This window comes from Mauremys reevesii, linkage group 14 (genome assembly GCF_016161935.1).
Source record: "Mauremys reevesii isolate NIE-2019 linkage group 14, ASM1616193v1, whole genome shotgun sequence".
Classification (NCBI taxonomy): domain Eukaryota; kingdom Metazoa; phylum Chordata; order Testudines; family Geoemydidae; genus Mauremys; species Mauremys reevesii.
In genome coordinates, this window is record NC_052636.1 from 8630244 (window position 1) to 8655356 (window position 25113).

The 25113-nt window shown below is 51.7% G+C and overlaps 1 protein-coding gene across 1 annotated transcript in view; it reads left to right on the forward strand.

The window, feature by feature from the left end:
* Positions 1-4929: 4929 nt before the first annotated feature.
* The window catches only part of LOC120381409 (zinc finger protein 850-like), a gene marked incomplete at both ends in the record, with an annotated part of 53460 nt that continues 33276 nt past the window's right edge, over positions 4930-25113 (forward strand). Inside the window, one exon of the mRNA XM_039499598.1 lies at positions 4930-5586. Within this exon, the coding sequence (XP_039355532.1) occupies positions 4930-5586 (657 nt within the window). The remainder of the gene's footprint in view (positions 5587-25113) is intronic.

Genomic DNA, 25113 nt, shown 5'->3' on the forward strand with positions numbered 1-25113 from the left:
CTTTAGAATGAGCCGGCTGACCCCGCTCCAGCCTTCTGTTTGGGTTCCACGGGCTCTGTCCTTGGGCCTCTTCTTTTCTTCCTCTGCACCTTATTTCTGGGGAATCTCATCCGCACACACACATTCAGCTACCATCTCTGTGCGCCTAACTCCCAGTTCTGCCTCTCTGCTCCTGGCCTGTCTCCTTCTGTCGCAACTGAAATCTCAGCCCCTCTCTCTCATCTCCTCACTGATGTCCAGCCATCAGCTAAAGATCAACAGCTGAAGCAAAGCTCTTAATATTTCCCCCAAGCCCTCCCCCCACCTTCTTTCTCAACCGCCGCAGACAGCACCATTGTGCTGCCTGTCACTCAGGCCCCTAACTGTGCAATACCTTTGTCACGGAGCTCCCTCTGGGCCTCCTATCCAGGCTGTGCCTACACCTGGCATTTTCTTTTTGCGTAATATCCTTAACAATTGGCCTTTCCTATCCATCCGTGCAGCGAGAGCTCTTAGTCATCCTCTCCTGTCTCAGTTACTCCAACATCCTTTTCTCTGACCTCACCTTGCGCCTCCATTCAGAAGGAAAAAGCGCCTCCTGGTCCTCTAACATGACTTATGAGGGAAGGTTGAAAGAACTGGGCATGTTTAGTTTTGAAAAAAGAGTGAGTGGGGAACTGAGAACAGTCTTCAAATATGTCAAGGGTTGTTATAAGGGAGCAGTGATTAATTGTTCGTCACGTCCACTGAAGGTAGGAGGAGAAGTAATTGGCTTGATCTGCTGCAAGGGAGGTTGAGGGTGGGTAATACAAAAACCTTTCCAGCGATAAGGATAGGGGAGTGCTGGAATGGATTACAAAGAGAGGTTGTGGAATTCTTGTCCCAGGAGGGTTTTAAGAACAGGTCAGACAAACTTCTGGCATATTTACACCTGATCCTGCCACAGGGCGATGGGAATGGAGTAGATGACTTCTTGAGGTCCCTTCCAGCCTATATTAGAAGATTTTAGGATTCATTGCCTTAGCCCTTCGCTTTGATCACGTCTCCAGGTGGAGAATTTGGACCATTTTTGTGGATCGGCTGTGGGTACAAATTTTGTTCCTAGAGCCCTAAAAATCTGCAGATATCCATGGACCATTTTTGCGGATCGCAGATCGGATGCGGATATAAATTTTGTATCCGTGCAGGGCTCTACCTGTCTTACTTCTGTTTCTACCTACAACTTAAATCTATTTCGTACACAGTGACTACATCTGAAATAACATGAGATCACCATAACAATGATCAATGAATGATAAGATGAACTAATTGGCTCCATGAACCACGGAGACTCTTCCTTTTCCATCCCCACCTGCAAGAGCCGCCGTCTCTCTTCTCTGCATGTTCTTTGGATCTTCGAATTTGTCCCTCCTGAAGTCACATGGCCTGATTCTTATTTTTCACATTCTCCTTTGGCAGAAGAATTGGGCTGTGGCTCTTGAACTACACCATCTAATTTGCCAACTTTCTCCACACAGTGGTTTTTATGCTCCCTCCCTTTATACCTGACTCGCTAGGTTCCCTAATGCCGCAGGATGTGCTTTCCTGACATCTAATGCTGCTGAGATCCTGCCTTCAGTGATATCCCTGCCCTTCCTAGTCCTTACTCCACTGAACCCCTCCAGCCCATGCTTCCTGTTCCCAGCTTCCCCTGGACTCTCTCTTTGGCTCTGGACCTGTCTGTCAGCAAGAAGCAGTGCCAGGGACACTTGCCCTCTGTCTGGAGTCTTCACTTTCTGGGAAATGCAGTTCCAGTCTCTGTTTTTTAGGAGCCTCTTTGATAATGAGTGTCTGGCTGTGTGTGTTCCCAGCAAAGATGGGGATAGTTAAATCCCTCCTAAGCAGAGTGTTCTGCACCTTTGAGCACCTGGGGAGCTGGCCCTGTGATTTTATTGTTTAAAATGGACTGGGGTTAAACTAATAGAATGTTTTTTATGATGATAAATGGCCTATGAATTCCCCTGATCTCCTTTGTTTTCTTTCCCTTGAGCAGGGTTTCCAGTTTCTCAACCCTCTGTGATCTTCCAGCTGGAAGGAGGGGAAGAGCCGTGGGTCCTGGATCTCCCTGTTTCAGTGGAAAGCGAGATCCTGGGAAGTCCCTGCACAGGTGAGGAAACATTAAACCAACCCAGAAACTGTAAGTGCCTGAGAGAACCCGCTGGGATTCCCCACAGACCCTGTGAGCTCAGGACAGTCCCCAGCAGCTCTCACTCCTGGCTTCCTACACATGATGATTGACACCTTGGCTGGAGCTCCCTCCCTTCCTACTGAGTGTTTGGATGGGATGTGGGCAGGGCCGGCCTTGGGGAAATGGCACCCTGGGCAAACTTGTATTTTGGTGCCCCTGGCTCCCATGGGCTCCCTAGGCAACCCACGTTCCCTTCCCCCCAACCTCTGCACTGTGTCCCTTTGCCCCAAATGTCTGCTCCGCCTCCTGCACCCCTAATCCCTACACCCCTTCATTCCTAACCTCTGCCCCCCTCGTGCACCCCAATACCTGCCCCCTCCTGAGCCCCTAACCCCTGCACTGTGCCCCCTTCACTCCAGCCCTTGCACTCCACTCCTGTGCCGCAATCATTAATGATCTGGAGGATGGCGTGGACTGCACTGTCAGCAAGTTTGCAGATGACACTAAACTGGGAAGAGTGGTAGATACGCTGGAGGGTAGGGATAGGGCCCAGAGTGACCTAGACAAATTAGAGGATTGGGCCAAAAGAAACCTGATGAGGTTCAACAAGGACAAGTGCAGAGTCCAGCACTTAGGACTGAAGAATGCCAGTCACTGTTTCAGACTAGGAAGCAGTTCTGCAGAAAAGGACCTAGGGGTTACAGTGGATGAGAAGCTGGCTGAGTCAACAGTGTGCCCTTGTTGCCAAGAAGGCTAACGGCATTTTGGCTGTAAATAGGGGCATTGCCAGCAGATCGTTCCCCTCTATTCGACATTGGTGAGACCTCATCTGGAGTACTGTATCCAGTTTTGGGCCTCACACTACAAGAAGGATGTGGAAAAATTGGAAAGAGTCCAGCAGAGGCAACAAAAATGATTAGTGGGCTGAAGCACATGACTTATGAGGAGAGGCTGAGGGAACTGGGATTGTTTAGTCTGCAGAAGAGAAGACTGAGGGGGGATTTGATCGCTGCTTTCAACTGCCTAAAGGAGGGTTCCAAAGAGGATGGATCTAGACTGTTCTCAGTGGTAGCAGATGACAGAACAAGGAGTAATGACCTCAAGTTGCCGTGGGGGAGGACTAGGTTGGATACTAGTAAAAACTATTTCACTAGGAGAGTGGTGAAGCACTGGAATGGGTTCCGTAGGAGGTGGAGTCTCCTTCCTTAGAGGTTTTAAGGTCAGGCTTGACAAAGCCCTGGCTGGGATGATTTAGTTGGGAATTGGTCCTACTTTGAGCAGAAGGGTGGACTAGATACACCCTGAGGTCCCTTCCAACCCTGATATTTTATGGTTCTATGCACCCCTTCACTGCTACCCCCTGCACCACTCTCCTGTGCCCTCAACCCCTGCACTGTGCCCCCTTTGCCTCTAACCCCGGCATCCCCCTTCTGCACCCAAGTGGGGAACCTGACCTGGATGCACAAAGCAGCTGGCATTGCTGCTCGCTCCCCCACTGGACTGCTGCTCCCCCGCCCCACACAGCCCTGCGGGCTGGGAGAGGGAGCAAGGAGCGATGTCAGGGCTTCCTGCACCCAGGTCACCTTCCCTGCAGGCTGTGTAAGGGGAGGGCAGGAGAACAGCTGCTCCTGATGTCTCAGCACAGCCCAGGTGGGGAAGTGACCTGGATGCAGGGAGCCCTGGTGTGTGTGTGTGTGTGTGTGAAGGTAGTATGTGCCTGAGTGAGTGAGCGCGCTGTCTCTTTAAGAAAGTTCCCAGGGTCAGGAGCCTGAACTAGGCTTGTTCAGACACAAGCAGCTGCCGGCAGCTCCGGCCCCAGAGAGGCAGCAGCACACGCAGATTCCCCCTGTCCCGTCACCCCAGCTCAGTGGAAATCAGGTACCCGGGTGTGGGGGAGGGGATCACCCCGCCATCAATCAGCACCTCCCCCCTGCAGAGCAGTCAGGAGGATGCTCCCAGTCGGGGGTGGACGGGGCGACTCCGGGGGTGAACGGGGGGTGGGGGGACAGGAACAGCAGCAGCTGCACACGTGGAACAGGGCGGAGAGGGGCCCCTCTGCTCCGGAGCAGTCACCTGACTCTGACGGCTGGTCGTCCAATTTCCCCCTGCAGCTCAGGTCTATCCCACTCCCCCACGCAGCTGCTTATCTGCCTCCCTGTGCCGCTTTCATCAGCCCAGCGAGCCTCTCGGCAGCAGGTCAGGTGGGAATCCAAACCCTGCGCCCGGCACCCCCTTGGGTGGGGCACCCATACGGCCCCCCCTAAAGGCCGGTTCTGGGTGGGGAGCAGAATTGATCCCCTCCACTGTCCCCTGTGGGGGAGAGTTAGGGGGAATTCAGTCCCTGATTTTTATTTTCTGTCTCTCCAGCACTTACTTGGGTTTGTTCTCTGCCTTTCCATCCCCAATTCTGAGATTTCTCCTCTCTTCTAGCAGGTGATGGGGTGGTGAGGGAGAGCAAGGAGCAGGAAGATGCTGAGCTCGCCGAAGCGCATGGGGAATTACTGCGAAGAGCCAAAGGGAGTGTGTCCAGCCTCCATGAGCAGGGAAAAGCTGGTGAAAATTACCCCAGACCAGAGAGAGAGCAGGGAAACCACTCAGAGGAGAGAGTGGATGAACCCATTAATTGTCAGGGAACTCACAGGGACCTCAAGGAAACTACGTCCCAGGAGAAAATCCTCACGGAAAAGCGAGAGAATACATGTAGTGAGTGTGGGAAAAACTTCCATTACCGCTCAGCCCTTATTCAACATGAGATAATCCACACGAAAGAGACACCTTACAAATGCTGTGAGTGTGGGAAAAGCTTCAATCGTACCTCAGCCCTTAGTAGGCATCAGCGAATACACAGAGGAGAAAGACCCTATGAATGCTGTGAGTGCGGGAAAAGCTTCACTCAGAGATATACCCTTAACTCTCATCAGAGAATCCACACAGAAGAGCGACCCTACAAATGCTGCAAGTGCGGGAAAAGCTTCACTCAGAGATCAGCCCTTATCTCTCATCAGACAACGCACACGGGAGAGCGACCCTACGAATGTTGCGAGTGTGGAAAAAGCTTCTCTCAGAGCTCAAACCTTACTGTGCATCAGAGGATCCACACAGGAGAGAGACCTTATGAATGCCGTGAGTGCGGGAAAAGTTTCAGTCACTTCTCCTCCCTTATCTCTCACCAGAGAGTCCACACAGGAGAGAGACCCTATGAATGTTGCAAGTGTGGAAAAAGCTTCTCTCGGAGCTCACACCTTACTGTGCATCAGAGGATCCACACAGGAGAGAGACCCTATGAATGCAGTGAGTGCAGGAAAAGTTTCACTCACCTCTTCTCTCTTATCTCTCACCAGAGAGTCCACACAGGAGAGAAACCCTATGAATGCAGTGAATGTGGGAAAAGCTTCTCTCGGAGCTCAACCCTTGTTGCACATTACAGAGTCCACACTGGAGAGAGACCATATGAATGCTGCGAGTGTGGGAAAAGCTTCACTCATAGTTCAGGCCTTTCTAAACATCAGAGAATTCGTAAAGGAGATAAACTTCATAAAAACCCTCTCTAGAGCTGTCAGGAGATTTTTTCTTTAATTCTGTTGACAGTAGTGAGTGTTAAGGCTGTTTGCATCTTTTGCACACTGTAGTTCCTCAGCTCCCCATACATGAGTTGCCCACTTTTGAAGCTCGCCCGTCTTTGGGCTGGATCCTGTGGTCCTTTGTATCAACTCCATTGTCCTGTGAGTCATTGGAGCGTGTGTCCTTTCTACCAGGAATGTCATCACCCCAGGTGGGGGAGATGGGGGGTGTCTTCAACCAGCTACGTTGAGATAAAATCTACCTGGGTCTCATCACTGTGGTTGCCATGGAGTTAGCTAGCTTGAGTTCACTTTCCTGATGTAAAAAGAGAACTATTCTTGCACTAAAGACATGGGCCATGGATAGTCGGTGGAGTTATCTTGCACATTTCCTCCTGTCTGAGCTAACCATCATCACATTTCCTTTTCTAAACAAACCTGGAGATTCACATTTATACTCCTCCTCCCAGTGCAAAGTTAGTGTTAGAGACGTCAAGTTCCTCTTTGAGGAGACATTGTCTCATTCCCAGTTGTTCTCACATTACCCTGGATTGTGCAGAACAGCAGTTATTTTGTTGACTTTTTCTCATTTAAAATATATTTAAATATGAAGAAGAGCTGGAGCAGTGTCAGGGAAATAAGGGTCATTTTAGGCTCTGTGACACTGGAAGGAGATGGGGCGACTCAGACATTCCATCCTTCCCCATCACCCCAGAACTGTTACCTTGTGCCTGAGCCATGCACAGTTCACCCTTCATATTCCTTCGCTTCCCAACGTGTCTGGTGGGGTCATGTTCTTGGCTGTCCATGCTTGGGAATGGTGCTTGTACACGTCTTTGATCCTAAATCAGAATCAGTCTGGCAGGAGATGAAAGTGTCAGACTTGGAAGGGGATTTCAAATGGATCCCAAGCACCGTTCAAATCCCCTTTTCCCTCAATGGCAAAGCTGCTTCTGGGAAGGTCGGCTGTTTTTTCTCCCGTTATGAAGGTGCTAAAACTCCTGTAAATAACACTAATGAGAGAGGTATCAGAGGGGTAGCCGTGTTAGTCTGGATCTGTAAAAGCAGGAAAGAATCCTGTGACACCTTATAGACTATCAGACTTTTGGAGCATGAGCTGTGGGTGAATACCGGCCGTCGGATGCATGAGAAAGCGCTGGGTGAAGCAGGTTTCAGTGGATCATGGGAGAATCTCTCATCCTGATTCTGAGACATCAGATGTAACCTAGTCTGGAATTTCACTTTAAATTAAATTGAAAGTGTCTTCTACCTCTGTGATATGGGTTTTCTATCTAATAACTGCGTATTAGTTTTGTTTGACAAAATGTAGCTCAGATTTTGGGAAATTTCAGACAAATTACCATTTTTTTAACTTCAGGTTTGTTTTTCCTTATCCCTGCATGATGACATGGAGAAAATTCAAATGAATACTCTCTCAGTCCTCAAAGTGCCTGGCCAGGGGCAGGACATTAGCACAGCAAGGGAGGGGTGTGGCAGTGACATCACAAAGATTTTTGGCAGGACCTCAGCCTATTGGTCCAAGGTGGTGGGGAGGTGGTGACCTCACAGAGAGATGCTGACATCAGCCAGGCAGGACAGGGGCAAGGGGCCAGGGAAACCTCAGAGACCCCTGTGGCTTTGCTCCAGCAAGTCTCCTTCTCCAGGTCTCTGTTTGAGGACAGAGAGTATTCGGGTTCACAGACGTGAGCGCCAGGAGGAACCTCTTTTGAGTTTTCTCCTTCCCTCTTAGTTCTAGGCAGCAAGCCGGTGTAACAACAGAAACAGCTCCTGCTCCAGATTTGCTACTTGGGCTGCACTGAGCATGCGCACTGAACGGAGAATGCCCAGTAATCTCTGCTGTTGCCACTGCCCTCACTTCTACTTACGATTTGCTGCCTCCTCTTCGGAGGGGTTAAAACAGCAAGGGCAAATCGCAGTGGGGGCTGCCAAGGTCCAAGCGGGCAGAAATTTACTGGCCAGGCGGGGATCAAGCTGCTGCAGGTAGCGGCAGGAGAGGGGCTGAAGGGGAAAATCAGGGGTGGGGTTAAGCTGGGAGGGGGAGACGCTGCCAGACCCTGTGCGACAAAACCCTGTTTAGGAGGGGTAGGGAAATGGGCCCCTCAGGACGAGCTACCTGCTGGTCTCCCAAATCTGGGGTTGGGGTTGTGGGGCACCGGCTGTCTCAGTTCTGCAGCGTCAGCCCGGGGGTGGAGGCGGGTTCCCGGGGCTCCAGGCACCGGCCTGTCCGAGCTCCGACCCCGCAGCGCCGCTCGGTCTGTGCCAGCGCTGCGGGCGGCCCTGCTCCGGCCGGGAGCCAGTGCGGGACACACCGGCCAGACCCCGCCCCGGCTCTGCCTCCCGCCCTGGGACTGTGGGAAAGTGTCTGTGTCCGTGAAACCCCGCAGCCCCTTCCCCTGGTGCAGCGCCGAGCTGCCAACTCCCCAGCCCGCGTGTCCCCTGCACCCCATCCCTGCCCCAGCTCAGAGCCTGCCCCCTCACTCAACCTCCCCACAGCCTGCAACCCTCCCGCCCCAACTCCCCCGAGCCTGCGTGTCCGCACCCCAATCCCTGCCCCAGCTCAGAGCCTGCCCCCTCACTCAACCTCCCCATAGCCTGCAACCCTCCCGCCCCAACTCCCCAGCCCGCGTGTCCGCACCCCCTGCACCCCATCCCTGCCCCAGCTCAGAGCCTGCCCCCTCACTCAACCTCCCATAGCATGCACCCCTCCCACCCCCAACTCCCAGAGCCGCGTGTCCGCACCCCCTGCACCCCATCCCTGCCCCAGCCCAGAGCCTGCACCCTCACTCAACCTCCCCATAGCCTGCACCCTCCCACCCCCAACTCCATCCCGGGCCCGCGTGTCTGCAGCCCCCTGCAACCGTATCCCCTGCCCCAGCTCAGAGCCGTCACCCCTCACTCAACCGCCCGCTAGCCTGCAACCCTCCTGCCCCCCAACTCCCTCCCAGAGCCTGCGTGTCTGCACCCCCATCCCCTGCCCCAGCTCAGAGCCTGCCCCCTCCTCCAACCTCCCCATAGCCTGCAACCCTCCCGCCCCCAACTCCCTCCCAGAGCCCGCGTGTCCACCCCCTGCACCCCATCCCTGCCCCAGCCCAGAGCCTGCACCCCTCACTCAACCTCCCTATAGCCTGCACCCCTCCTGCCCCCCAACTCCCTCCCCGAGCCTTCGTGTCCGCACCCCCCCTGCACCCCTATACCCTGCCCCAGCTCAGAGCCTGCCCCTCACTCCAACCTCCCCATAGCCTGCAACCCTCCCCAACTCCATCCCACAGCCTGCACCCCAAACAGGGCCGGATTAACCTTTTGTGGGCCGGGTGCTAAACATATTTGTGGGCCCCATGGGAAATGGGGGCAGAGGGCAGAGTCCTCAGAGCAAGGGGCTGGCTGGGGGCAATGGGAGATGGGTCATGGCACGGCAGGGACAGCCCCACTCCACCCAGCCCAGTACAAGGGCCCTGTTTACAAACCGGGAGCTGCCAGACCCACACTGTCCAGCCCAGCCCTGCACTGCCATCGTGCGTCTTCCCCTTGGGAGCGGGCCCATGCTGCACCCTGCTACCGCCTGCCCAGCACCCCTCCAGCTCCCTACGCCCAGCGCCGCACCCCCCAGAGGCCCCCCCCAACCCCCGGCCCCGCCCCCCCCCCGCGCCCGACGCCCCCCGCCGCCCCCCCCCGCGCCCCCCCCCCACCCCCGGCCCCGCACCCCGCCGACTCCCTCCGCCCAGCGCCGCACCACCCAGAGACCCCCACCAACCCCCTGCCCGGCGCCCCTCCGACTCCCTTCGCACAGTGCCGTCCCACCCAGAGACCCCACAAAGCCCCCAGTGCCCAGCACCCCCAGACCCACTAGAGACCTACTCTCACACCTAACCCCCAGCCACAGTAGCCGGCCTGATGGGAGGTGACTGTGTCTGCCAGGCTGAGCTGGCAGCGCAGCCAAAGCTGGTCCTGGGGCAGGAGAACTCCGGCCCCTTGGGAGTGGTGGAAGCAGCCAGGCTGGAGCAGGAGCAGAGCCTACCGGGCCAGGCTCCTCAGGATCCAGCTGAGCCTCCCCTCCCCGACTGTCCCCGGTGAGTGGCGGAGACGGGCCCAGCCTCTGCACCCGTCCCAGGTGGCTCTTCCCGGGAGGCAGGTGGGGCCACACAGGTCCCAGGCAGTGGAGACAGCTCAGAGCTGGAGCAGTGCTGGGAGTGGGGCAGATCCTGAGACGTGACTCCTGAGATCCCACCCAGCCCACTCACACCCATTGGCCCCGTGGCCATCAGCCTTGCAGAGCACACACCTCTCTCTCTCCCTGCTTTCCTATCACCAGTTATGTTACTACAGGAATGAAATCGAGCCATCCCGTAAAACAGCGAGTTCCACATTGTTCTTCAAACCTCAGATCATTTAAATGCAGCTTTGCATTTGAAATACTATATGACTGTAGTACATTTTGCACTGCCTGCATCTACACTGACATCAGGAGAGGAGAAGAGGACAAGACTGTCCCTAGCATATGTGATTTTAAAGAAAGGTGAGACACACCCACCCACTATCAGTACAACAAGAAAGGAGAACAGTAGCTGGTGCCAAGAGATGAAACCCTCCTGTACCCACAACTGATGTCTGAAAAGCATCAGTCACTCTGCAGATCAAAGAAAGAAAGAGCAGCCAGTTTCAGACAGATAGGATCCTTTTGACCTATATAGGAGAAGTGCACTTCCCTATAGCAGTTTCCCAACATACTTTTCTTATGGATTTATTTATAAAGCAAAAATTAAGATTAGGAGTCTGATTTAAATTATGTACATTTTCAGTGTTAGTTAAGTATGAAACTATTGCAGCTACTTTTATCTTACTCCTGCCTTCATAAAAGCTACGAGTTTTAACAGATAATAACAAAGACTAAAGTACATGCTTTAATATAATTAGGACCGGGCAACCCAAGAAGAAGAATACACCGTGGAAGAGTCCTACAACCAGGTATTGGAGGCCAATCCCTTTATCAATGGAATCCTCAGCAAAATATAAGGAAAACTTTTGACAATAGCTCAAGGTCAGACACCAAGAAGACCAGCACCATTCGTATTCTGGTTTTGGATAAAATACTTGATCTTGCCTACATCATAGAAACCTTCCTCTCTCCAAGTCTACACCCCAGAACACCCTTCAGCAATAAAGTAACCATTAAACAAGTTCTGAATCAGTCGTCTTTCTTCCCAATTTAGTTTTAACAATAAAGCTGCAACGTACGTAGCTATGGGAGAAGACAGTGCAACTACTAGGTATTGGTGGGGGAAAAGTGTGCTACTAATGTCCTGGATATACTGGCAGGGCCGGCTTTAGGCCAATTCAGCCAATTCCCTGAATCGGGCCCTGCCCTAAGAGGTCCCGCGCCCAAGCCCGGTTCGGTGTATTGGCAAGAGTCGGTGCACTGTACCAGGGTGGCCCAGCTTCTCCAGGGGACAATTTAAAGGGCCTGGGGGCCCTTTAAATTGCCACCACAGCCACACCGCTGGAGCCCTGGGGTAGGGCTGTGGGGATCTGTGGGCTACTTAAAAAGTCTGTGGCTCCCGTTGCTTCTATCGCCCCAGCCCTTTAAATAGCCACTGGAGCCCCGCTGCTTCCCCAGGGCTCCAGCAGCTGTGTACATGGCCAGGGCTGTGGAAGCAGGGGAGCCCCAGGCGGCTGCTGCTACCCTGGTGGGGGAGAGAGGAGGAGAGGAGCACTTACCATACCGGGTGGTCTGTACCCCTGTACCCACACCCCTGCCCTGTCTCCAGCCAACCACTCCCTGCCCTGTCTCCAGCCAACCCCTGCTGCACCCCCCCTGCCTGAAGCCAGCCATTCCTGCACTCCTCTGTCTTCAGCACTGCCAATCTATGCCGCACCCCCCAATGGCCCAGGGGGAAGCCAGCCAGCCCACCCCCCATCTCCAGCCATTGCTGCACCCCTTGCCCTGCCTGCAGCCAGCCCCATGTCCACTGGTGCCCTGCAATTCCCTGGGCAGTAACCCTGCATACCTGCTTCAATGATGGGAGAAGAGAGCAGCTGGTACCTACACATGTGCACACCCTGGGGTGACAAGATAGCAAGTGTGAAACATCGGGATGGGGTGGAGGTTAATAGGATCCTATATAAGAAAGAGACCCCAAAATTGGGACTGTCTCTATAAAATCGGGACATGTGGTCACCCTAGCACACTCCCAGGGAGTGGCGGGGACCCACACACATGAAGCGGAGTCATTTCTAGTTCAGGCCCATCTTTGTAAAAAAGAACTGTAGGTAGGGTTAACATACATCTGTATTTTCCCAGAGATGTCAGACTTTTTGATTCTTGAATTGCTGTCGGGAGGAATTTTTAAATATGGACTTATGGTAACCCTATTGGTACCAAAAATACATACTCTGGCACATCCCTTACATCAGAACTTTTATAGGGAACCGGTTGCTAAGAAAGGAAAGGCTTTTTTAACCTTGTTTTCCTTTTTAAAAGTCATCCTGCTGGGGCCCATGAAAATGTTTGAATTGGGTGGGCCCCAAACTCTACAGCCGGCCTAACTAGTCTGTTCAGTGTTATAGCTTTTAATATGCTAATGCAAACACTGTAATAGAGCATTAATGTCCCAATGTACTGTACCTTGTTTTAACTTACCGTAATACTAGACGTGGTGCATGTGAACATTGCCGTAACAAGAGCAAGGCGGCGAGGCACTTGCCTCGGGCACGGAAAGTGAGGGCTCAGAAAGTCTCTCCTTCAGCAGCAATTCGGCAGCAAGTCCTTCCCTCTGAGAGGGACTGGGGGACTCGTTGCCGAGTTGCCGCTGGTCGTCAGCAATGGAGAGGGGTGGCACATATGGCTCTTTTGCAGAAATTCGTTGGTGGATCCTTCCCTCCAATAGGGAAGAGCCGGACATGCTGCCTCTGTTCCTTGCCTTGTGTGCAAAAATCCCTAGTTACGGCTCTGCATGTGAAGCTCTCTTAAGCTGACACTACAGTAGTGATATTCCCAAGCCAGCATGCATAGGGCTGGGAGTGGGGAATGCTAACACACTTTCATACATAGCATGAGAAAAGCACAATTTAATTCAGTGAGTTAAACACAGTGTGAAACAGCAAATGTAGTGGTATGTTTGATGTGGAGGAGTAGTCTAATAGTAATACATGTAATGAATTTGGGAAATACAGTATAATGTATATTTCATGGTTTGCTTCACTGGAAACTATAATTGAATTTCTAATTTTTTAAATAAACAGTGAATTACTTCAAAATGATATATTATTGCTTCCTTACCACACACCAGGTCATTGGGTTATTGCGGTAAGATGTTTTATATTGTACTATAATTTTCCTTGTTGCGGGTTTTCAGTGAGTTCAGTGCATGCAAAGGAAAGAGGAATGTGAATGTTATAAAAAATTGCTACTGTCACTTTACGTTGTTCATGTATCCTGGAAGAATACATTCTGTAAAGAACTGATTGATTTCACAATATGCTTATATCTTGTGTGTTACTGAGACATTACAAACGACAATATGTTAATTGCATAATGATTGTTGATAAATCAGTATAAAGTTTTGAAAAAATCTCATTATCAATAAAATTTGTGAATATATTGAAACTTACAGATAGCCTTGATGATAAAAGGAATTGTTAATAATTGACCCCTTGTGTGATGAGATCAGATATGAAAGAACATGCCTGAGGAATTGGAGGTGATTTATTAGATACTTACTTTTACATTGGACATTAACTGTTCCACTGAAATTTTTTTAAAGGGAATGTAACAATAGTGAGACTAATATCTTCCTGTTAGCTACAAGTAAACATTGAAACAGCATGCACTTCTACTGAATATGCTTAATAATGGACTTTGAGTGAACTTGTGTGACTTGACTCTGGGAAAGACTTCACAGAATGTGGACACGAAACAGTAGCATGTCGCATGTTTGAGAATGTATTATCATCAACATGGGGCACAGCAAATCAGGTGATACTTTGTGTAAGTGTGAGACAATAATATGAAAACAAGTGTGTATATATGTGAGCAATAAGTCATTTCAATTACTAATTAAAAGAGAGAGAATGGATTTTTATCTATGTCCAGAAACCAGAGGGGAAAAAGGAAAGCAAAGCTCATTTATGCAATCTGCTAATGTACTCTCTAAAAATTTCAAAAACTTTATCAAACGATTAACTAGTAAATCCTCATCTGATTGGAACAGTAAAATTGTTCTGCAACCCAGACAAAGTGATGGCCACAACTGCGGACCACTCATCTTAAAGTTATTGAATACTGTCGGAGAAAAACTCAGTTCGCTTTTCTTTGGGTGCAGCAAAATCAAATACTTTATTATTTCTCCAGTAATTACAATAGAGGAGAGAGTGCCCTAGGACACAGGGTCGCCCCAGTCCCGGACAGGTCTCTCAACAGGTAAACAATTACAGCAAGCATTTATACCTTTGTTACAGACAATAACAAGCAATAATACAGACAATAATGAGCAACAACTGCATTTTGTTTATACATAAGCCATCCTGCTATCTTATTTTTCTCACTTCTAGGAAACACCAGTCTACATATTTGGTTATCAGTTGCAAGGTCGTAATAACTCCTTACACTGTTCTTCCCCTCTCGCCTCACACCATCCTCGCTTCTACAAGTCTCACGTCATTAGGGTTACAGTGTGGCCTGACTCTTGCTAACTACTAGCCTGACTCTTGCTAACTGACTGACATGCATTAAAATCCTTCAAATCCTTGTTAATTCTTTCCCTACTTCCACAATACCAAATTGCCATTAATATTGGTTATGTATGTTTACTTATCCATGTTGAAAGTAAATGCCAGAGATTACCAGTGGGCACTGCACGGTGTCCTTGCCAGGGTGTGCGGGTGCGCTTCTGGCCCCAAGAAGGATGGGGTCTCCAGTGGAAGGTGCGGTGCTTGGGGACCAGATTCTACCAGCCAGCCCTTCCTGACAGCTGCTGCTGCTGCAGTGGCCAGGAGCACCAGGTGCTTGTAAATCACTGTAACCCAGAGCCCCTTTCGCTCCCCCACTGTAGGCAGCCCTGCCAGGAGCATTCAACAGCATTGTCGGACCTATGGCTGGGCCGCTGATGCGGGAGATGGGATAAAGGGGCAGCGCCGTTAAAGCATAAAGCACTGCCACAGCGGAAGTGTCATGTCAGCCATGTGCGGGGAAGGAACCAGTGGACAGTTCTTACGGTACACTGGACCGGCCCACTTTCACCTCTGGTACTTATGTGTATTCTAAATATCTGTGTTGTTAGGTTGCAGAAACGTATTTGCAGCACAAAGACATCAGTGCGGTAGAAACAACACAAGAGGCTAATACTGCGTTTAGAAGACATATAGCAATTCTTCTAATGAAGGAGTCAGGTAATTACTTTCTTCCATGTCTTGTGGACTCATTGGGCACATGTGAAGATAACATGAAGAGTGGAACTTTGTCACATAGTAGACAGTTATTTTAATACCCTAAAGTGGGATATCTCATAGGTTTGGTTCTATAATGGTGACTGTGAATCAATAATATCTCTAAGTACTCAAAAATTTGAATGGGGTGAATGATTGCTATTGATCGACCAGTTGAATGAAATTTGCATTTTTAGATACAGGTGCAGTAAAGTAAATATTTGAAAGTATGATTCCAAAAAAAGAAAAAAAAAGTTCAAACCATTGACTGCATTAAAATATTGACAAGTAATAAATTAAGGTTTGCATTTTCAGAGTTGGTTGTATTATATTCATCATTTCATAACACTATAATTATTTTTAAGAAAGCGTGGAGGACTACTGCATATACTGCAACTTTATCAACTGTGAAAAAGAAATTGAGGATTGCACAATGGTAAGAAATGTAGGATTGAATGAAAAATATATGCCATAAACTGGCTAAGGATCATAATTCCTGTAAAAATTCCACAACAGTAATCATTTTCTTCATGCTGATAGTCATATATTAGGTAACGCTCCCATGTGGAAGGAACAGCATGAGTGAATGCAAAGTATGTGTAACATTATAACTTCTGTGATTTCATTTCTTAATTGTTACTTATCAAAGGTCCAGTGTGATTCTTGCAAGAGGTGGGCACGTATACCCTGCATTACAGAAGGAACCAATCACGAAAACCTGACAGATGAGAAGAAAGAGTACAACTGCAAGAAATGTGCATAGTTCACTTCATTACCCCGCCCAAAACAATAAAAAACCCATAGTTTAAATGCCGGTTTCAAAACATAATGCAATCCTGTGACAGAGCCAGGAACAGACCCTGTTAACTCCACAGCCCCGTCACCGCAGCTTGGAAAGGCCCCCGAGCACACTGTATTAGGCTGCAGGAAGAGGTGTGCAGGGACTGCAGCTGAGCTGTCCTGCCAAGACAGCCTGTGCATCCCTGGACAAACCACCTCGCTAGGGGGTGTCCCCTGGGTCAGGAGAAGTCAGTGTCCAGCCCTGTGGGGCTGCGCTCCTGGCTCATACCTCCAGCACTCACTGCTGCCTCCCTTCCCAGCTGCACTGGTCAGCCAGCCCCAGGCCTCTGTGAGGTCACTTCCCCCCGCCTTCACCACCTCAAACCTTCAAACTGGGACATGGTGCACCAGTACCAATCAGAGTGCACTAGTGTAACTTCTGTCTACACTAAGGGTTTGCACCAGTGCCTAAAACACCAGGGTGGCAGAGACCTTCAGTGCCAAAATAGCAGTGCGGTGGCACTAGAACCTATTTCTAGCTCGGTCACAGACAGCCTGGGTGACCTTGGCCACGTCAATGTTTCTCCTCCCAACTTTAGTCTCTTTCCCCAGCTGCCACTCACTGGGGTCTCCTCTCTCTCCAGAGCTGCTCACCACTACAGTCTGTGTGGGTGTCCCCAGAGCTAAGGCAGGTCAGCTCTGGAATAGTCTTACAAGGGAGGCTGGGAGTCTCTTTCCTGGAAGTTTTTAAGAACAAATAGGACAAAGCTCTGTCAGAGACAATCTACAGATACTTGTCCTGCCTCGGCAGAGAGCTGGACTTGATGACATCTTGAGGTTCTGTCCAGCACTACATTTCTAGGATGCCATGCGATATATACGTACAAAACACAACATCCAGAGTAAAACCCACCACAACATAATGTCAGGAAACTCAGGAAAAAAGAAAAAACAAACAACAAAAGCCACAGCATAGAATGACAATACAGAGGAAAAGAAAACACGATGCAAACTAACACACCCTAGGACAATATTACACAATGAAAAAAAAAAAAGAAGAGCTCATCTCAAACCAGCACAACACAGGCACCAAACATGTTGAGGCAAAACAATTCACCGTAAAACTGCTCCACAACATGGTGCGATCACAGTTCCAAATGGCCCCATGCAAAACAGCTCAGCGTAGAACAGGACACAGCACAAAAGAGAATTATTTCAGTGTAGGCCTGGAAGGGATCTTGAGAGGCGTCTACTCCAGCCGTCTGTGCTGAGGCAGGACCAAGTATCCTAGACATTCCCAGACTGGTGTATCTCTAACCTGGTCTTAAAAACCTCCAATGAAGGAAATTCCACAGCCTCCCTTGGAAGCCAATGCAAGGCAAACACAGACCAAAACAACGCTGCACACACACACGCTGGGCCTGGGGTTAAGGGGAGAGGCAAGAATTCAAACAATCTGGGTTCAGTTCCCAGTTTTGCCCCAAATTCTCCATGCAAACTTGTTAGATACCGGCGGCTGGCCCGTGCCCACTGACTTGGGCTCATACGGCTCAGGCTGTGGGGCAGTTTAATTGTGGTGTCCATGTTCCAGCTGGGGCTGCAGCCCAAGGTCTGGCACCCTCCCACCTCGCAGGGTTCTACAGCCTGGCCCCAGCCCGAGCCCAGACATCTACACTGCAATTAAACAGCCCCTTCGCCTGAGCCCTATGAGCCTGAGTCACCTGGCATGGGCCAGCTGGGGGGTTTTAATAGCAGGGTAAGATACCCTTGGTGTCTGTTCAACACCTGTTACAATGGGGACCCTGATCTTGGTCAGTGTGCAGAGTCCTGACCAACAGGGGAGCCTGAGCTCAGTTGGGGGCTCTGCAACTCCCAGCATTACAGGATCCCTGATTTTGTTTAGGGCCCCTGCAGTATCTGGCAAAATGTGGGGCCAGGATCTCTGTCAGGTTCTGTGCAGTGCCCAGTACAGTGGTGGGGTGTGATCTTCATTAGGGTCTACAGCAACGTGCAGATCCCTTTCTTTAGTTGTGTAGCCGATATGTTCTGCTGACGCTGCCAGGTGTAATGAATGTTCAGTGAGGTTTCTCCCTACTAATGCTGCATTGTCCTTCTCTTCTAGGTTAGTATATTAATGATCTCATTTTGGTGTCATGTGTATCAGTTCGTTGCCATGGCACTTGTGTGCTCAGACATCTGAGGATGCTCTGCAGAAAAGCTCCTTGAGTGGGGTGATCCCCAGGGAGTAGCTCAAACCTCCAAAGTGCCTGTCCAGGGGCAGGACATTAGCCCAGCAAGGGAGGGGTGTGGCAGTGACATCACAAAGGCCTTTGGCAGGACCTCAGCCTATTGGTCCAAGGTGGTGGGGAGGTGGTGACCTCACAGAGAGATGCTGACATCAGCCAGGCAGGACAGGGGCGAGGGGCCAGGGAAACCTCAGAGACCCCTGTGGCTTTGCTCCAGCAAGTCTCCTTCTCCAGGTCTCTCTCTGAGGACTGAGGGAGTATTCGGGTTTACGGACGTGAGCGCCAGGAGGAACCTCTTTCGAGTTTTCTCCTTCCTTTCTAGGGAGCCCTGTGAGGAGCTGATTTAAGGGGGGAGGGGGAGCTGGAAGGCTCCCTGGATAAAGGAAGGGGGCAGAAGTGGGGGACGGGCAGGTGACTGGCAACTGAGGCTGGGGAAACTGTGTTAGTAGTTTGGGGCAGTGGTGGGATTGGGAAATGGGGTCTGGACAGTCTCCATGGGGGACACGTGCTCTTCTCATCCCCACCTTAGCAGAGAACGGGCATCTCCTCCCACCCCACTCCAGGGGCAGCCATGTGCTGGGAATGACTCAGGGCAACAATTTCCCACCTAAATGGAGGACAAATCACTGCAGATAAAATGGGTGGGAAAAACGGCCCCATTGGAGATATTTTGACTCGACACTTGAGAAATACAGAGAGACCAGGGGGAAAAGCTGGAGAGACTTTGTAGGTGGGAGGACGGGGCACAAACAGGGCCGGATTCAGTGAACTCACCTCCCCCCCACACGGGAATTTCCTGGCTGCACAAACCAATTCATATTTCCCGCCCCAATGACCTTCCCCTGCGCCCCAGCTCAACTCCAGTGCCCCCACGCCCGGATCTTCCCTTTACCCCCAGCCCCGCCCCCACCTGCCTGACTCCCCTCATCAATTCCCTGCTCAGCCCCCGCCCCCTGTTGCTCCCTTGCCCCGTCCCAGCCCCGCCGCCCGCGCCCCGCGGAACGTTCCGGCTGATTCGGGCGGGGGGAAGGGCCGCGGCTTCAGCAGCTGCTACTGAGCATGTGCAGTGCCCGGGAGTAGCACAGCGCTATTGAGAGCAATTTAATGCACCGCCCCCGCCCGACACCCCCCCACCCCCCCCCCCCGGGCCCCCCCCATCCTGCTGCGGCTCCGCTGGGGCCGAGGCGGCTCCGAGGCTTCTCCCGGGTTCCCCGGGGCAGAGTCACGTGCCCCCCCCACCGGGGAGCAGCAGCGGCTCAGCCCGGGTCCGGCTCACGCAGAGGCGGCAGCAGCAGCTTTGTTCTCCCGCCCCCAGCGGGGCTCGCACGGAGCATGCGCAGTAACAGCTGCTGGAACCCTCCCTTCCTTGGGCTGCGGAGAGGGCGGACGCGATCCCGGGGCAGGCTGGGAGATGTAGTTCCTGACCGGAAGTGACGTTGATGGAGAGACCAAACCGATCTGCAAACGCGCGCGAGCCGCTGCGGCTCTGCCTGGCTCGCGCGGGGCCGTTGGAGCCTCTCCCGGGCCGGAGAAGGGTTGGTGCCGGTGGGGCTCTGGGCATGCGCAGATCGCGGCGGGAGAGCCCTTCATTAACCCCCCCGTGCCCGGCCTGGGCTCCGCCCGCCCCGCTGCGGAGCTGCAGCCTCCAGGTCCCGGAGCGAGCCCCGGGGGCGGGGCGGGGCGGTGACTCTGCCCCAGTGCCCGGGGACCCGGCATCTCGCAGCGCCGGGATCTGCTCCTGGGGCAGCGCCCGCGGGGCTCGGGCTGCTGCCCCGCAGGAGCCCAGCGCCCCGGGCCCGGCCAGGCTCTGCCCTGGGGCCCCGCGGGGGTGCCGGGGAGGGGCCCGGCCCCACTGGGGTCTGCGTGGGGCTGAGGGGAGGGGCGGGCGGGAAATGTCGGTGCAGCCCAGACATGGCCGGGGGCAGGTGACCCCGAGGAGCGGGAGAGAAAGGGGGCTGAGATCCTCGGATTTACCGCTGCCCCCTCCCGTGGGGACCCCTCCTCCCGTCCTGCCCCCTTTCTCCTAGAGAGCCACGAGCAGCGCCCAGGGTGACCCCTCCCCAACCCCTGAGAAGTTCCTGTCCCCGATTGTGCCCCATTTTCTCTCCCTTCGCCAGTGGCCAGTTCAGGTCTCAGGTTTGGGGTTTCCCCCATTTCCACCTGCAGGGATTTGCCCTTGTGCGGGTGGGAAATGGTTCCCGAGGATTCCTGAGCTGGGCAGAGGTGAATGGGCAGAGGCTGGGGGCCCTGAGACAGGGACACCTCTGGGCTGGGGGGGCCACTCTCTGCTGGCAACGGGGCCTGGGAAGGGCCAGGAAGGGGAGGGAGGAGCAAGTGTCCCCTATGGAGATGACCCAGCCCCAGGTTTCCCAGTCCCAGCTACTCCCCAGCACCTGCTGGCCCTGTGAGTGTGAGGCAAGAAGAATCCATCTCATTCTGTTGTTGATTGAATATCCCTGTATAATCCCCTCCAATTTCCCCTCCGTTCTCTTGAACTGTTAAATGCTGATGTCAAATCTTCCAGATGTTGGTGCTTCTGTCTCACATTAGCAAATATATTGTGTGTGCCCCATTTTCTCCTCAGTTCTGAAATACTGATATCAAATTCTCAAAAATCTTCCCACTTTTCTCTCCAGGTATGTGACTGAGATCAGGACTCTTATCGTACTGAGCGTGGCCCTGTTCTGACAGCTGCTGCAGAGACCCCAGGTGAGATCAGACCCCACTGTTGTGCCAGGTAAAACTGAGGCCTAGAGCGAGATCACGGCCCCCTTTAAGCCAGGCGGTGCACGACTGTGACCTAAACTGCTGCATCCATTGTGCTGGGCACATCAGAGACCTCGACTGAGATCTGTGTCCCCGTTGAGTCTGGCATTGCACTGACCCCAACCCAGATCACACCCCACCACTGTATTGTGCACTGCACAGACCCTGACAGAGATCCTGCCCCCACATTTTACCAGTTGCTGCAGGGGCCCTAAACAAAATTAGGGATCCTGTAATGCTGGGAGTTGCAGAGTCACCGACTGAGGTCAGGCCCCTGTTATGCAGGGCTCTGCACAGACAACCGAGATCAGGGTCCCCATTGTGACTGGTGCTGCAAAGACACCAAGGGTATCTCTACCCTGCCACTAAAACCCCCAGCTGGCCCATGCCAGGTGACTCAGGCTCAGGGGCTCAGCGAAGGGGCTGTTTAATTGCAGAGTAGGTGTCTGGGCTCGGGCTGGGGCTAGGCTGTAGGACCCTGCGAGGTGGGAGGTTGCCAGACCTTGGGCTGCAGCCCCAGCCGGAACATGGACACCACAATTAAACAGCCCCACAGCCTGAGCCAGTGAGCCCAAGTCAGCGGGCATGGGCCAGCCGCCGGTGTCTGACTGCAGTGTCGACATGCCCACAGGGACAGAGAGGCCTTGCCACAAAAAGCTCAAAGGCTAAATAGGCCAATGGTGGGAGGCGACTCCATTTTACAGATGGGGAAACTGAAGCTCAGAGAGCTGAAGTAATTTGCTCAAGTTTGCATGGAGAATTTGGGGCAGAACCTAGATTGTTTGAATTCTTGCCTCTCCCCTTAAACCCAAGCCCAGCGTGTGTGTGTGCAGCATTGTTTGGCCTGTGTTTGCCTTCAATTGGCTTCCATAGGAGACTGTGGAATTTCCTTCACTGGAGGTTTTTAAGACCAAGTTAGAGATACACCAGTCTGGGAATGTCTAGGGATACTTGGTCCTGCCTCAGCACAGGGGGCTGGAGTAGACGCCCTCTCAAGATCCCTTCCAGGTCTACACTGAAAGAATTCTCTTTTGTGCTGTGTCCTGTTCTACGCTGAGCTGTTTTGCCTGTTGCCTTTTGGAACTATGATGCACCATGCTGTGTTGCATAGTTTTATGATGCTATTTTGCCTCAGCTGGTTTGGTGTCTGTGTTATGTTGGTTTGAGTTGAGCTCTTTTGCATTGTGTACTTTTGTTCTAAGGTGTGTTAGTTTGCATTGTGTTGCTTTCTTCTCCTTAGTATTGTGTCATTTTATGCTGTGCAGTGTAGTTTTTTTGTTTTTTAGATTGCCTGACACCATGTTTTCATTTGGTTTCATCATGTTGTTTATACGTATCTATATTGCATAACATCATAGCAATGTAGAGCTGGACAGGACCTCAAGATGTTGTCATGTCCAGCTCCTTCTGCCGAGGCAGGACAAGTGTATGTAGATTGTCTCTGACAGAGCTTGTCCTACCTGTTCTTAAAATCTTCCAGGGACAGAGACTCCCACCCCCTTTGTAAGACTATTCCCGAGCTGACCTGCCTTAGCTCTGGGGACACCCACACAGACTGTAGTGGTGAGCAGCTCTGGAGAGAGAGACCACCCAGTGAGTGACAGCTGGATAAAGAGACTGAATTTGGAAGGAGAAACATTGACGTATCCAAGGTCACCCAGACTGTCCGTGATGGAGCTAGAACTAGGTCCCAGTTCTAGTGCCACCGCACTGCTGTTTTGGGCACTGAAGATCTCTGCCACCCTGGTGTTTTAGGCACTGGTGCAAACCCTTAGTACAGACAGAATTTACACTAGTGCACTCTGGCTCTGGTGCACTATGTCCCTATTTGAAGGCTTGCAGGGGATAGGGAGGGGGCAGTGACCTCACAGAGGCCTGGGGCTGGCTGAACAGTGCAGCTGGTAAGGGAGGGGCAGCAGTGAGTGTTGGAGGTATGAGCCAGGAGCACGGCCCCACAGGGCTGGACACTGACTTCCTCCTGACCCATGACCCACACACCCAGCTGTGTGCAGGGACCACAGCTGAGCTGCCTGCCAGAGACAGCCTGTGCATCCATGGGCAAACCACCTCTTTCTGCAGCCCTAATACAATGGGGTCTGAGGACCTTCCCAAGCTGCGGGTGATGTGGCTCTGGCGTTACCGGGATTTGTTCCTGGCTCTGTCCCTGACCTGCTTGGTGACCTAAAGCTGGGAAGTCAGCCCCTCTCTGTTTTCCTCCTCCCCATTGTTTACTTGGATTGTGATCTCTTTGGGGCAAGGACTGTCCTCTCTGTCTGTGCCGTGCCCAGCAGAATGGGGCTGCTGATCTCAGTCAGGTTCTCTGCCATGTGCTGCACGATGGGGCCCTGATCTCCATCAGTGTCTGTGCAACACAAAGCACAGCTTATAGACTCACAGACTTTAAGGCCAGAAGGTAGAGGTGTATGTCAGATGAGGTCTCATCGGTGCCTTGTATAACAGTACTGACCCTTTCATGTATAGCTCAGTGGTTTTAGCACTGGCCTGCTAAACCCAGGGTTGTGAGATCAACCTTGAGGGCCATTTAGAGATCTAGGGCAAAATCTGTCGGGATTGATCCTGCTTTGAGCAGGGGGTTGGACTAGATGATCTACTGAGGTCCCTTCCAACCCTAATAATCTATGATTCTATGTGTCTGCTGGAAATCCCTCACCTGATGTATCCTAGGACTGCATTAACCCATTTCACGGCTGCATCACATTGGCAGCTCATAATTATCCTGTGATCAACCAGTCTCCTCCTCTGTCACTTCCAATTGACAAACCCCCAGCTTATTGCAAAATTTTGCACTTGGGGACTAACTTTCTAGATGTCGAATTTGTTCACTATTGATTTTCATCCCATTTCAATTACTCCAGCTTTCAAGGACATGCAGCTTTTCTTGTATGATTTTCCTGTCCTCCTCCTCAGTATTGGCAATCCTCGGCTCTGTGTCCCACTCCCACTTCTTGTGCCAAGATCACTAATAAAAGTGTTGAGTAAGATTGGTCCCAAGACTGATCCGAGGAACTGCACTAGTAACTCCCACCAGCCTGACAACTCACCCTTCAATATGACCCTTGTAGACTCCCCTTCAACCAATTCTTTATTGACTTTTCTGGTTCTCATATTAACCCCATAGTCTCCAATTTAATAAATAGTTTCATGGGAACTGTATCAAAAGCCTTACTGACGTCCAGATCAGGTTTCTCTGCACAATCTACCTTTGTAACACTCATGTTTTATTTATTTATAGTGCTGAAGGCTGAGAGGAAGTGTTAGCAGTAGGCTGAGAATGGCCATGTGGAGGTGGGGAGGGATGGCAGACAGTGTGGGAGGTGGGGATGCGGCATTGGAGGTGTATATGGGATTGTGTTTGTAGGAGTCCATGTCTCTGCCTCCTGTGGCCGTGGCTCTGTTCTCTGGGCACTGCAAAGCAGCACGCTGGTGCAGCAGAGCAGACGTGTGACACACCGTAGCTCTGCCTGGAACACGCGAGCGCTGCCACTGCCAGACGTGGCTGGGCGTATTTTCAGGGACCCAGCTTGATATGCCTGGCTGGGGTGTGGTCTAGTTGGGCGGGGTCTGGGCTCTGATAGTTCATGGCGTTCCTTTGCATAGTCAGTTCTTTCCATTTATTGTTCTTACCCCCACCTATGCCTAAACAATGTCGCTCTCTTCTCGAACTTGCTTCAGTTATTTCACGCAGTTTTTAAATGGGATCTAGAATTGCAAAGCTTTTGAATGAAAGATAAACAAACAGAACCATTTTGAATGTTGGCCCCAGAGCTGGTAGAACGGTACCTAGTCTGCATGTAATATTGTAATGACCAGGTTCCTACAGCATTTTCTGGTATGGATAAAGCTAACGCCAAAGAGCCAAATGCGCATTTGAGGGCGAAAGGTTGCTCAAGTTAGGGTGTTTGCTCTCTAAGGGAGCATGTCATCGGCCAGGGCCTGCAGTCTGTCAGAGAGGTGCGCTGGGGTGTATTTAGGAATCTGAAAATAAAAAGGTGAAGACGGCTGGGTCACAATATCCAATGAAATCTTGGCAAACAATTATACAAATGGACCTACTACTGCTGTTAAAACAACATGGTATTAATGCTGATTCAAAACTGACATTAAAATTAGGAGAGAAAGCGGCATGAGAAATGAACTGACACCTACTTACCATTTT